At 36.6% G+C, this 13,755-nt stretch overlaps 1 protein-coding gene across 1 annotated transcript; it reads right to left on the reverse strand.

The window, feature by feature from the left end:
- Positions 1 to 586: 586 nt before the first annotated feature.
- Positions 587 to 8,804, reverse strand: LOC129900772 (mannose-6-phosphate isomerase 1-like). Its single transcript, XM_055975818.1, has 5 exons — positions 8,305 to 8,804; positions 7,461 to 7,628; positions 2,561 to 2,773; positions 1,419 to 1,685; positions 587 to 1,013 (listed from the first exon to the last, which is right to left on the reverse strand). The coding sequence occupies exons 1-5, from the start codon at positions 8,596 to 8,598 to the stop codon at positions 699 to 701; spliced, it is 1,257 nt and encodes a 418-aa protein (XP_055831793.1). The 5' UTR covers positions 8,599 to 8,804; the 3' UTR covers positions 587 to 698.
- Positions 8,805 to 13,755: the final 4,951 nt, after the last annotated feature.

Genomic DNA, 13,755 nt, shown 5'->3' on the forward strand with positions numbered 1-13,755 from the left:
TACTGCACATATTTACTAATATGTATAATTATTTTGTTTAGTATTATATTATACATACAATTTGTATACTTTGTATACTAAATATATAATATTATATATAAGATATTGATGGAATATTAACATTATATAAAATAGTCCCAGTATAATATACTTGGGATATATTAATAATATTTTTGTTTTTTTGAAAGTTGTCACGTAAAAATAAAATTTGAAGAATCAAAATACATCAAAACTATCACCTTTTTTAGCAAAATTTATACCTGAATTATCTATTGTTCCCTTTGATCTACTTAAACACCATCACTCTTGTTGTATTAAAATACACCTCAATACTGAGTTGGTCAAATATTTACTCTCAATCGACAATAGGCATGTGTAGGCTAACTCAACATCAAAGTGTATTTTAATACAAAGGGTGCTATAGTTAAGGTATGAAATCTGCAAAAAAAAGTGATAAGTAAATAGCATAATGGATAGTTGAAGTATGAAACCCGCGAAAAAGGTGATAGTTTATGCGTGGTTTTAACATTATCTCTTTAAAAAAAAGTCATTTTCATGTAGATGTCAAAAGAATTGGGAGAAAATATGTTTACCTGAGAAGAATTCATTTACCACTAATATCACTTTAACGCAACAAATTCATCTGTGTAGATTCCTGGTATTTGAATCAATCCTAGCTAGAGTTAGAATTAAATACACTATTTATGCAACTCAAACAACCTGCTGCTAACTCCTGCTCTATATAGATGCAAACCAGACAAGGTTGCAACAGTAATGCTGGTATTTGCAGATGCAAAAAAGACATCACCTTCAGCAACTACCTCGTCCGATGATGTGGTCATCGTTCCCTCTCCCCCCACGACCAAAAAAATGGAAGGGCAAGGAATGGAAGGAAATACAGTAGTTGAGTTTTGGGGAAGAATGCAACGGTCCACCTCGAATTCATCAAAAGGAGGGAGGTATCTCATTGTGTAGGGATTAACCACAGTACCCTTCAGAATTTCAGGGAAACCCTGCAACAGAAAAACTGATTCAGATTCCTATAGGTAAAGAGACGCCCAATGCATGCATTTCTTTTTAGAGAATAAATTGGAGATAACACTAAAGTATCTTCTCATAGTGAAAAGACACGTGACTTAAACACCTACGTACAACATTTCCTCGTTAACTCTGGCTCTTGAATTCTTTGATAGGATTCGTAATAAAAGAAGATATCCCAAACAATTTCAGTCACCATGTTGAGCGCAAAATAATAGAACTCTTGCCTAACCTTTAATTGATTAGACTCCTATTCTTTGAAGCATAACAAAGTTGTTGCTTTATTCAAAGTTCAGTTGTGAACTTCAGTCTCCAACTATATCACAAAGATTAACCAAACGCGGGCAATGAAGTAAAAGCGTAAGGGCGTCTCACAATACCTGTTTGTATGTGAGCATTGAACAAAGTATCTCAACATCTCGTTGCTTTGGAGTTAGACCAGCACGTATCACATTATCTGAATTTGCCATGCATTCAACAGATTCACCATATAAATATGCATGAGGTTCATTTGAGCCTAAATATAAAGCTTCACCAGGGTTGAGTTTCACATAATTTAACAAGTATGCAGCCAAGACACCAACATCAGCTGGATACTGCTTCTCAAGTTGTAGAATCAGTTGTTCTTTGTCAGTTAGATGCCTCGCCTACAAACATGAAAGATGAACGCACATATCCATAAAAATAAGAGACAATGGGAAAGCTGTATTTCAGTAGCAAGAGTTACAGCTAATATGCCAGAAGAGACCATAAGCAGTTCAGCTCCACCACATAATCCACATAAGCATTATGCATCAACACAAGTAATAGAAACTCAAATCAACATGTCTCCCATCTTTTCCAAAATGACAGAATTTGATGCAGCAGATACAGTCAAGAGTCATTTTCATGAATGTAAACTTTTGACGCATCCAAGGTTCAACCATAATGGGAAATAAAGGAAAACTGAATCATTCACATTGCAAGGATAAGTATAGCAACTTAGATGCAAATCATGTCCAAGAAAAATAGCTCCTTAGCATAAAATTGCACAACAAAAGCAACTTGATGGAGTTTATAACAATTCCGTTTCAGCTAACCCATACACAGTAACATGTAAGAATAATTTTTTTCTCTTTTTTTTTAGTGAATGAACATGGATGAGATAGATCAGGTGTAGTATTAAGATCCAAAAATCCCATACCCAAATTAGTAAAACCTTTTGATACTCTAATCCCTCGAATTCTTCAGAAATGAACTTATTCTACATTGTCTGCCAGTGCAATCCACATTCCCCCAATCTAGGAATCTAAATGTAAGTTAGTAGTGGCATTCAAGCACATCTTTATGTTAAGAGATTGGTCTAAGACACAAACACATGAAGTATGACAATAAAGACCAAACATTTCCTAAACCTAAGAGAATTACTGTCCAAATGAGCAAGTTACAACCACACTAGATAATAAAAAGGACGCATCCAACTAATGCCCAAGTATTACAAAATAATTATACTTTCACTTGGTCACAGATCAATTTGGATTACCTGGTCTTCAAAGTTTAGGCGACTAATCAGCTTGGCTAACACTTCAGCAATCATGTCCTTGCGAACAGTCATTATGTCAGTAAATACTGATTGTAGTAGTAATCTAACTTCCTCCTTCCCATCATCCGCATTCAAGTTCAAGACTTGCTCTGCTTTTGCATTACCAATCACTTCCACAATCTCGGGTGTAGTACGAACAATCAGTTTGAGCTCCTAGAAAAAAATCAATGTACTTGTTATCACAATCAAAAAAAAATAATCTAACTAGTCATGTACTCATGTTTGTACACTTAAGGTCCTATGGCTTTTAGTAGTCTTTCTCATCTTGTCATAGATTTATATACAACAGCATACCTCTAACTGGGGAGGGTGGGGTGTACACAAATCTTACCCCTACCTTTGGTGGGACAGAGAGGCTGTTGATAGCAAAACCTATGTGGCTTTAATTCCAAAAAAATGGGTGCTAAGGAGCTCACTGACTTCAGACCTATTAGCCTAATTGGTAGTGTGTACAAGATCATCTCCAAATTACTCACTGAGAAAATCAAAATGGTTATGCATAAACTGGTGGACCCCCAACAATTGGCCTTCATAAAAGGGAGACAAATAATGGACGCCACTCTTATGACAAATGAGTGTGTTGACACTAGAACTAGAAGCAGTGTCCCAGGCATCCTATGTAAGTTGGACATTCAAAAAGCTTATGACCACCTCAATTGGGAGTTCCTGCTGGAGACTCTTTCTAAAAGGGGTTTTGGAGGTAGATGGTTAAGATGGATGAAGTTTTGCATCAGCACTGTGAAATTCTCAGTTCTAATAAATGGCTCCCCTACAGGTTTCTTCTCTTCACAGAGAGGTTTAAGACAAGGAGACCCATTATCTCCTATCCTTTTTGTTATTGCTATGGAGGGGCTAAATAATATGTTGAAAATTGCTCAAGAAAAGTTGTGGTTGAGAGGTTTTAGGGTATCCAGGAGAGTGGGGGCTGTTTTGGAAATTACTCACTTACAATATGCAGATGACACTCTTGTCTTCCGTGATGCAAACAGGAACCAACTCAAGATTTTAAGGGTAATCCTTGTTCTCTTTGAAGCTATCTCAGGGATTCACATCAATTGGAACAAGAGTTTCTTGTATCCAGTAAATGAAGTCCCTGATTTACCCTCTCTGGCTAGGATTTTGGGTGGAAGGATAGGAGACCTACCAACTACATACTTGGGGATGCCTTTGGGAGCCAAAAGCAAATCCATAGGCATCTGGAATGGGGTGATTGAAAAATGTGAAAAAAGGTTGGTGAATGGGAAGAGCCAGTACCTTTCTTTAGGAGGAAGATTAACACTCATCAACAGTGTTTTTGACTCTATGCCTACCTATATGATGTCTCTTTTCCCTATTCTTGATGATGTAATTGATAGACTACATGCTTTGAGAAAAACCTTCCTGTGGGAAGGAAATAGTGAAACCAAGAAATTTCACTCGGTTAAGTGGGATACTCTGATTAAGAATAAACAGGCAGGGGGGATGGGGGTAAGGAATTTAAAAATCCAGAACCAGTGACTTATGATGAAGCGGCTGTGGAGATTTGCCTCCAGTGAGCAAGTACTGTGGAAAGATGTAATACAGGCCAAATATGAAATGGAGGATCATTAAATAACTAAAATGGCCACTAGCACTTATGGATCAAGCCTTTGGAGAGCCATCAGAAACCATTGGTCAAAGCTCAGAGGAAACTGCAGTATCAAATTGGGGTAATGGCAGGAAGACCTCTTTTGGGAAGATAGATGGCTAGAACAAGGATCTTTAAAAGCTTTGTTCCCGGATATTTTCACCCTAAACCAGCAGCAAAGGGCCACTGTGGCAGAGATATGGTCAAACCAAGGGTGGAATCTGAGTTTTAGAAGATCTCTGAATGACTGGGAGATCCAGAGGTTGGTGGACTTTTACCTGGTCTTGGGGCAGTTCAAAGGAACTACTGACGCACAAGGTAGTTTGGGATGGCAGGATCACAATGAAGACAGTTTCAGTGTCAAAAAAGCCTACAAGAAGTTAATCCTTGTAACAGTCAGAGGAATGGGTGGCCATCGAAGTTGATACGGAAAACTACAATCCCCTACAAAGTGTCTTGTTTTACTTGGCTTCTGGCTAAGCAGGAAGTTTTGACCCAGGAAAACCTTATGAAGAGAAATATTCAACTGAGTCCTAGGTGCTTTCTATGTGGTAAGCAGAGACTGTCACCCATCTCTTCCTTCACTGTAGGATAACCAACATTTTGTGGAATGTTTTCATCAATTTGAAGGGCATGAACTGGGTTATGCCTAGCAGAGTTACCCAGAATTTGAGGATATGGAGCAGTTATGCAAGCATTACTGGGCATAAAGAGAGATGGAACATCATTCTGGCTTGCATTTGGTTGTCTGAGTTGAAAGAAAGAAATCTCAGATGCTTCCAAGACGAGTAATTCCATCCAGAAGATTAAGATGAACTGCTTAGTTTTGTTTCATTTTTGGTGTACACAGGATTACACGGAAGATCTAGAATCAGTTACAGATGTTTTAGGTTCTTTGTAAATTTTGCTATAGGATTGAAGATCTTCCTGCTACTCTCCACAATTGTAATTAGGAACCTGTAATATGTTGTGGCGGGTTTTGTTTTTTTTGGAAATGCGACTGAGATGGTATGGACATGTGAAGAGGAGAGACACAGATGCCCCAGTGCGGAGGTGTGAGAGGCTGGCCATGGATGGTTACAGAAGAGGTAGGGGTAGGCCGAAAAAGTATTGGGGAGAGGTGATTAGACAGGACATGGCACAGTTACAGCTTACGGAGGACATGACCTTAGATAGGAGGGTGTGGAGGACCCACATTAGGGTAGAATGCTAGTTCATAGTCTCGTTATTCTTCTCTATTCATAGGCGTAGTAGTGCATTACGATCTCTTGCGCTGTGAATTCTGATTTCTGTTATTTATGTTATTATTTATTACTTTCTATGCTTTAATTACTCTATTGAACCTGTGACGCTATCATTATTTATTTAATCGTTATTTGTTATTTGTATTTATTTATTTGTATTTATTTGTTATCTATTCGTTATTTGTTTGTTGTTTTTCTCATAAAGCTTTTAATTTCCTATTCTTATCTAACATTTTTTTTATGCATTTATGCTTTTACTGAGCCGAGGGTCTCCAGGAAACAGCCGTCCTACCTTGGTAGGAGTAAGGTCTGCGTACATTCTACCCTCCCCAGACCCCATGTTGTGGGATTTCACTGGGTTGTTGTTGTTGGAATAGAATACAAGTTGTTACCTTCTCAAAAAAAAAAAGAAATAGTAAAGATAATCAAAGTAAAAGAAACAACAATAGTGTCAAAGTTGGACGAAAGAAGGAATCATAATAATGGTAAGGAGAAGAGGGAGTAGAGAAGGTGATCTAAACTAGAACCATCCTCTCCAACAGAAAAGAGAGAAATTACTCAACTACCTACAAACCTTCTACCCTATTCTTCCATCTCACTGCTCTCCTATTTAGAGTCATGTTCTTGGTGAGCGGAAGATGTGTCATGTCCAGTCTAATCACCTCTCCCAAATCTCGGTCTACCTCAACCTCTCCTAAAATCTATCACTGCCAACCTATCGTACCTTCTCACTGGCGCATCTGTGCTCCTCCTCTTCACGTGCCTGGACCATCTCAGTCTCGCTTCCCCTATCTTGTCCACTACGGAGGTCATTCCCACCTTACCCCCTATGTCTTCGTTCCTAATCTTGTCAGAGAAAATCTAGAAAATCAACCACATGAATAAGGTATATTACTGCCTGTCCTGCCAATGATGGATCTACATCAACTCCTGGCTATTGGTTTGAACTATACATTTATAGTTGAATTTTTTTATATAAATATATTTACACTAAATTCTTACTCATTGTCATTGCAGCTCCATAGCCACTTACTTAAAATCTTTGGATTCAACTCTATCAGCCCTACCCCATTTCTAGATCTCTCATAACAAGAAGCTTGTCAACCAAATTACCATACTAGTTTTGCACAACTAGTATGTTTTGAACCAGAAGCAGAAACAGCCTTACATAAATTGCACAACTTTTGAACTCAAAAAAAGAAAGCAAACTATGCTAGCTTCTTAACAGGTGTGTCAACCAGAATACCCAGTTAGCAGCCTTTCATTTCACCTGGACAAGGAAGGAGGGGATGCAAAATGCCATCTGGAACTCTTTTTCGCATTTCAGATAATTTTACTCTCTTAAGTTTAAAATTTGGACATCTGGTTGTCAGGGGAGGAACCACAAGCTCAATTCCATACTATTTTTTTTTAAAAAAAAAGAAAATGTTTAAATAGTAGAATACAAAACAAACATTTACTTTTAAACTATTCATAATAATTATTTTAATAGGACAGGTTCACACTCATGATATTGCCAATGAAGAGAAGCTTAACAAAATATCAGATTTTGAATGAGATGTTCGTGTACATAGAAGCAGTCAAGTGATCTTATTATCTATCAAAAATGGGCACTGTAGCCTCTCGACTGCACCACATATGCTTTTTTAATGACCAAGGAATCCATCAGGAGCCAACCCTTAGGACAAACCTAGCCTTCGAAACTCAGGGATAATGGGCCCGTCCTTCTACCTTTCTCCACTTAAATGCCAAGCTTAGTTCGCATGGCGCATAGCTTGTACTTGTGACCTAAGTTACAAGTCCCTTAACCTTTGCCACTTGAACTAATTGTAGGACTCCAGATTATTGCATAAAAGTGCTTCTACAGAATCACTTTTAAGGAATATAGTAAATTTATATGCACCTGAAATGTGCATCATTTGAGAGTATGAAAGTCTATCAAAACTCCAAATATTAACTAAGCTAACATAAACGCTAAGTCCTTGAGTACCTCAAGACTGACAAACCCACATAAAGCTTCAAACTGTGTCAGCGCCAAAGCCATCTCGGGTTTGTGATTGTCATCCTTGTATGCAGAAGGCTGCTCTTTATGCAGAGAAGTGGCCAAATCCTTGTCTGGATGGGCCTGTATGGACAAAGCTTTGGCAACAGATAATACCTAAAAACAAAAGAAATGTTAGAAACCTATTTATCCATACTATAAAAACATGTATATAAGACTTACACTCACTTAAAATGTATGAAATTAATCTGAATTGTCTTATCTGGATTTTCTCAGATGCAGACAATGTCAATACCAAAGGCCATAATTGGAGTCACTCTAGTAGTTCTTATGCATTATAGACCAAAAAGAGAACCGAACCCAAAAGACTAAGCTGATAGGTGAGAGAACCCATTTAGTTTATAAACTCATTAACATTTCTCTTTTTTATCCAACGAGGGACAATTGGCTCATAACACATTAGTGTACTGCTACTACATAGCATGATCAAAATCAAAACTTTAAAAGATTCACTAAGAGAGCCGTTTTAGTATTCCCTGATTTGTTTTGAATTATGTGAACCATTTCATCTAAGGTTTGGGTTCCACTGGCAGCACCAACCATAAAAAAATTTTAAAAAAAAAATTTAAAAAGGTACCAGTTGCACAAATCAACCTAATGGAAATTCCAGAAAATCAAACAAATAGATAATATGTACTCCCTCTGTCCCAATTTGTATGTGTCACTTTTCACTTTTTCGAGATCCAAACTATGTAAAACATTTTAAATGTTTTTTTTCAAAGTACAATTTTTTAAATTTTAATTTTTAATTTTAAAAACAGATGAAACAAACCTTGAAGAGAAAGGGAAAATTGGTACCCCACTTGTTCAAAACGGTTTCTCCAAGGACACTAGGGTTTCTTTCAATCCAATCCTTCAATGTCAGATTTTGTGTGTCCCCAACATAGGAGGGGCCAGACTCGTGTGTGCCCATCCAAAATTCAGCATAGGGCTGGTTGTGATCAATATTGATCCCAGTATTTCGATAATAGAGACGTGCAACAGTAGATTCCCGACCAATGCGGCCCCAATCGGAATTCTTAACACAACAGATCAACTTGATCAATCCACCATTTACCTCCTCCATGGAATGGTGTAGATTTTGGGCACTTTCGAGCGTTTCATTGCTGTAGTTTCGAATCACGCATGGCGTTGTTCATCTAAAAGCTTTGAGCAGATGGGGATTCAAGATTTTTTTAATTTTTATTTTCTGTTAACACTTTTATTGCAAAAGAAATGGAGATTGCAAAGGCGAAAACTGTAAACCGGAAAGAAGAGGAAAAAGGAGAGAAAATGACAAAAATGGGTCCTTATATTTATTTAGTTGGTAAAGAATTGTTCTTACATAGCAGTACTACATTTTTAAGGGTATCTTTCAAAATGACGGTAGTAATTAGAGATTTATAGTTATAGTTTATTTAATTACGATTGATTGCTATATGTTAGGAGAAGAGGCGCGAGCGAGATTAGGAAAGAGAACAAATTAAGTCTTTAATACAAAAAATAAAATTTGGTACTATCTCATATATAGGGAACAAACTAAGTCGGAAAACTGCCTCCTGAACAATCTGTTTAGTAATAATCTGTGGCGATCTCCTTTTTTGATTGTTGCAGCAAAGTCATCCTATACACTGATGCCCCCTTGCTGTGGCCACTTGTTGCTCCCAATTTTGCACATACAAGTATACATAGTCGTGCATGTTATATAGTGATTACAAGCAATTGAATGTCGAGTTCATAGGATTTATGATTAACCTTTTACTAAATTGAACTAGTCCTAATTATTTATTCAAGCTATAAAATCTCAAGGTTTAATTGCTAGTGAACTAAACTAGATATGAAAAAAAAAACTAATGAATGTTGTTGTTTTTTATGTAATCAATGAGATGAAAACTATCTAGGCTATGGATTTGCTAGTAAATATTGTGTATGCAGTTTAGTTATCATAGAAATTACTATCGAGTTGTTGATTTACTGGATTGATAATATGATCATTGTCTCTCGAGTCATTAATCTTCTATTCATAATTGACCCATATCTATATTGTTAAGTAATGATATGTTAGCAACATGAGTGCATTTAGATCTCCAGTATGTGAACCGAATAGGGCAAACTAGCTAGGTATATCTCTAACCTAGCCACAAATTTATTTCCGAAGGACTGTAACGCATCCTAGCTACTCTATTTAACTCATATTCAATATTTAACTTTCCTCTCTAGAGTTCCATTATAGAATATATATTTATCCTATTGATCTCGAATCAATAGAATTGTGAGCATAAAGTTAGACAAACAACCCATACGATAGATATATGCAAATCAACTCAAGTACATGACGACAACATTCATACTAGGACCTAACCTCAAAACGAGAAATATAGTTTCACATAGACATGGAGAAATGTAACGATCCGAACCTCGTTAATTTTGATTAAAAAGAAATCACAAGAATCTGGTTTGACTGGATCCCACTATCTCGTCAGAGAGGGATGGTCCCGCCCCGCAGCGCCGTCAGAGTGGAAGATCGTGGGAAAGAACTTAAGTCACGAATTTTTTATTTTTTCCACTTCTCCCAAGTGTGAGTTAGAGGTGAGGGTTTCTGCAAAACCCTCCAAAAAGATTGTTCTTGAATGAAGAAGTGGAGGGGAGGGAATCTTAGCTTTTGGAAGGCTTCAACCCGGAGAATTCAATCTGGTCTTGCCCATAGAACATCTGGAACCAATGATTTCAGCGGTGTTATCTCTTCATGAATGCTTGGCACCTAGGTAGGCTAGGTTTCTCTAATTGATTAGTTGTAAATTTGTTCCCACGCATTCTATATTGTAATTGATAGGAGATTTCATGTCTAGTCCTTCGGGCACGGAGTTTGGATGGCTGATTGTATTGTTATTGTTGTTTAGGATAGGAATGCACCATGTGGGTATGATTATCCTATGACTAGTGATAATAGTATAGTTTTTGATTGATAATTGTAATACTGCTTATTGATATGATTGATGGTTCTATGTGAATTATCTGAGTAATGTAAACCATGAAGTAAGGGGAGAAGGTAATTGATCTAGTATTGATAAATCTCTTGAATGAACCTATTAATTATCCATTGAATGAACCTATTAATTATGTGTGGTTATAAGTTATGGTTGGTCTATATCATAGAGAGACTCTCAATAGTGATTGAATAAGGTTATGACGTCTTCTATTTATTTAATTGTTGTGGTTGAATGGTTGATATGTTGTTGTAATGGGTCTACAATCCCAGGACTATGAAATTCATAATCTTGAACTTGCTCTCCAAAAGTGATGCCTTAAATAAAGAAGGCTTGATGAAATATTATTAATGAAGGAAAAGATAGAATGTAACTAATGAAATGACTATTGTGAACAATTACATGCAATGAATCTGCTACTTGATTGTGCAAGTATGTAAACTATTCATTGTGGATTGTGATTGTGATATTGAATCGGGTGTCGCATTTTGACACATATATTGGATTGGGTGTCACATTTCGACACATATATTGGATCGAGTGTCATGTTCCGACACATATATTAGATCGGGTGTCATTCCGACATATATTAGATCGGATGTCACGCCGACACACTAATAATTTGAGTATGAGTTCCATGAGAGAACCATTGTGTGGCTATCATCTGTAAATTGATCTTGACTATATGTGTGATGATAGAAAAACTGACTTGATATATATTTGAGCATGCCCATTCTGTGTAATAATTGATAGAAAAGGACCGAAGGTCCAAGTGTTGTCATGTTAACAGTTGTAATTGAGAATTGCACGGTGAACTGTATATTACTCTTAAAATGGTAAATTGTTAATGTGTTTCTATAAATAGAAATGTTTAAGTTATGTTATGGTTGCTAGATGCATATGTATCGTAGGTATGAGATCGTGGTAAACAAGTGGAGAGAAATTGATGTGTGGTTTAATAAAATTAGTGACTTAGAGTCGGATATTGATGGTGTCCTGTTGGTATATATGAAAAAAGGGATTTGAGGGAGAAGTCGGAGTTACTGTCTCCGGCTAGGTCGCTCTGGTGGGAGGAATCCCGCTGTGGCGAGGCCACCAGAGCAGGATAAGTCCCGCCATAGCGGGCCAGTCCGGTTAAGAGGAAAGTCTTAGTTCACTTAAATGTTTTTCTTTTCCAAGTGAGATATTAATTATTCTAGGGTCAGGTGTTGGTGTGAAAGCTAAAGGTAAAGACTTGTAGACAGAGTTGTATGACCCGTAGTTTGGAATCTCCTCTATGTGATAGAAGGGTTAGGCCTTGATTTGTATTAGAGTTGGCAGCGAACCAATTAGAAGGGATGAGAGTTAGGCTTGAGTGAATTTAATGAGAATGATAAGAGTTTTGCATAAGGTTTGGCGGTGAATCTCTTAAGAGCATATTTTCTTCTTGTCGATTCCTTTATATTATGCAGTGGGTATCGGGTTGACCGATGATGCCTACCAGTACGTATTGTTTGTACTGATACTACTCTTGCTATACCACTTGGCATAGTCTGGTTGCAGGGTCAGTGATGTTTCATAGGTGAAGACGAATATGAGTCTCCAACAGCTTCTACTCTTCCTTCCTTATGGTGGGAGCTATGTCTTATTTTTATTTATACTCTGTATCTTTAGAAGCTCTTGTACCTACTTAGACTAGTATTCTTGGAGTGTTAAAGTGTTTTCTTGTAATCAAATTGGAGTTTTAAAATTTTCATTTACGGTGTTTTCACTGCTATTTTTGGCTATTAATGGCTTTTTGTCAAACTTTCACATGTATTTTTTGTAAGGGTTCTACTATCTAGGTGTTAGAGTAGGTGCCCGCATGGCCTGGTGAATTGGATCGTGACAAGAAATTACAACAAATCATCTAAAAGAAAAACATAAAAACAATTAATATAGAGAAGAAATGATAAACCACAAATCTCTGCCTCCACGGCGACTCCTAGCTGGTTCCCGGTCTTTCTAGATTTAAAATCCTCTCTTTGTGTTCTCCTCTTCGCTTAGGTTATAAGATTTATGTTTGTTGGTTAAAAATTATCTTTCAAAACATTTTAAACGACTATTTATAGGTATGGGAAAAGTCTCAAGCAAAATAGCCAACCTTCCCTTTGTTGCAAGCCTATTCATTATAGCCAGCCTGAATATAAAGATTCATTTTGGACATCTTTGTTATTACATATCATTTATCATCATTGCACTTTTGGGACCTCCCATAGTACTTTCTTGTACACTACTACTACTGTGATGGAGAACTTGCCAATCTGCAACACATCATGCTCACAATAGCCAGCAACTTTCATATAACACAACAAGTGTACCATATATATAATAATAATAATAATATATAATCAATAGAGATTGAACGGTACTTCTTATTGAAGTTTAAAACATCAATTTATGTCATTCTTTTCATGACTAAAATTGAAAATGTCGACTCAAGATTGAACCACTTCATTTCCAAGAATCTTTCCGATTCCTTATAATTAAATGTTGTTTCCCCGTAATTTTACACTTTCTTACCTTGTACTTCCCCCGTTCACTTTTACTTATTCAATTTCAATTTTTCAGGTCTTTTAAGAAACGATTGACATGGATTAATTGATGTTTAGTCTTAAGTCACGAAAAATGATTTGGAGGATAAATAATTAATGTTAAGAATAAAAAAATACTCATTATTCACTTTTACTTGTCCACTATTTCAAAACTAGATTCTCAATTTTACTTATTCCTTTTTAAAAAAACTGCATAACTAAGCAAGCATAGCTAATATATCTACTCAACCCAACTATAGTTTGAAAAAAATTACATAATCCAATGAAAGATTTCCTTTTTCCTAGCAGACTCTCTCGATCTCGATCTCGACACTCTCCCCCCTCCCAGCCTGTCTCAAAAAAATATTGCCAACCCCCCCCCCCCCCCCCTCCGTATTGCTTTTTTGCTTCATCCTCCTCCTCTATTCAATTCAAAACAGCTATTTTGATCAATAATTTGTCAAGAGGAAATGAGCCCAACAAGGAAAGATAAAAAATGATTAATCCCATTAGAAATAAAATTCAGGAATTCCCAGAACTCAGATTCTAAGAATATAACATCACTGTCCTCATTCGTAGTGAACTCGATAAGCTTAGGTTTTATTATGAATATCCTTTTGCTAAAACTTGAGGTGGCTTCTGAATCTTCTCTTATTCTCTTTGAATCTTCTCTTCTTCTTTGGCTGTTTTGAGCAATTCAATCTT

The sequence above is a fragment of the Solanum dulcamara genome, chromosome 8 (genome assembly GCF_947179165.1).
Source record: "Solanum dulcamara chromosome 8, daSolDulc1.2, whole genome shotgun sequence".
Taxonomy (NCBI): domain Eukaryota; kingdom Viridiplantae; phylum Streptophyta; class Magnoliopsida; order Solanales; family Solanaceae; genus Solanum; species Solanum dulcamara.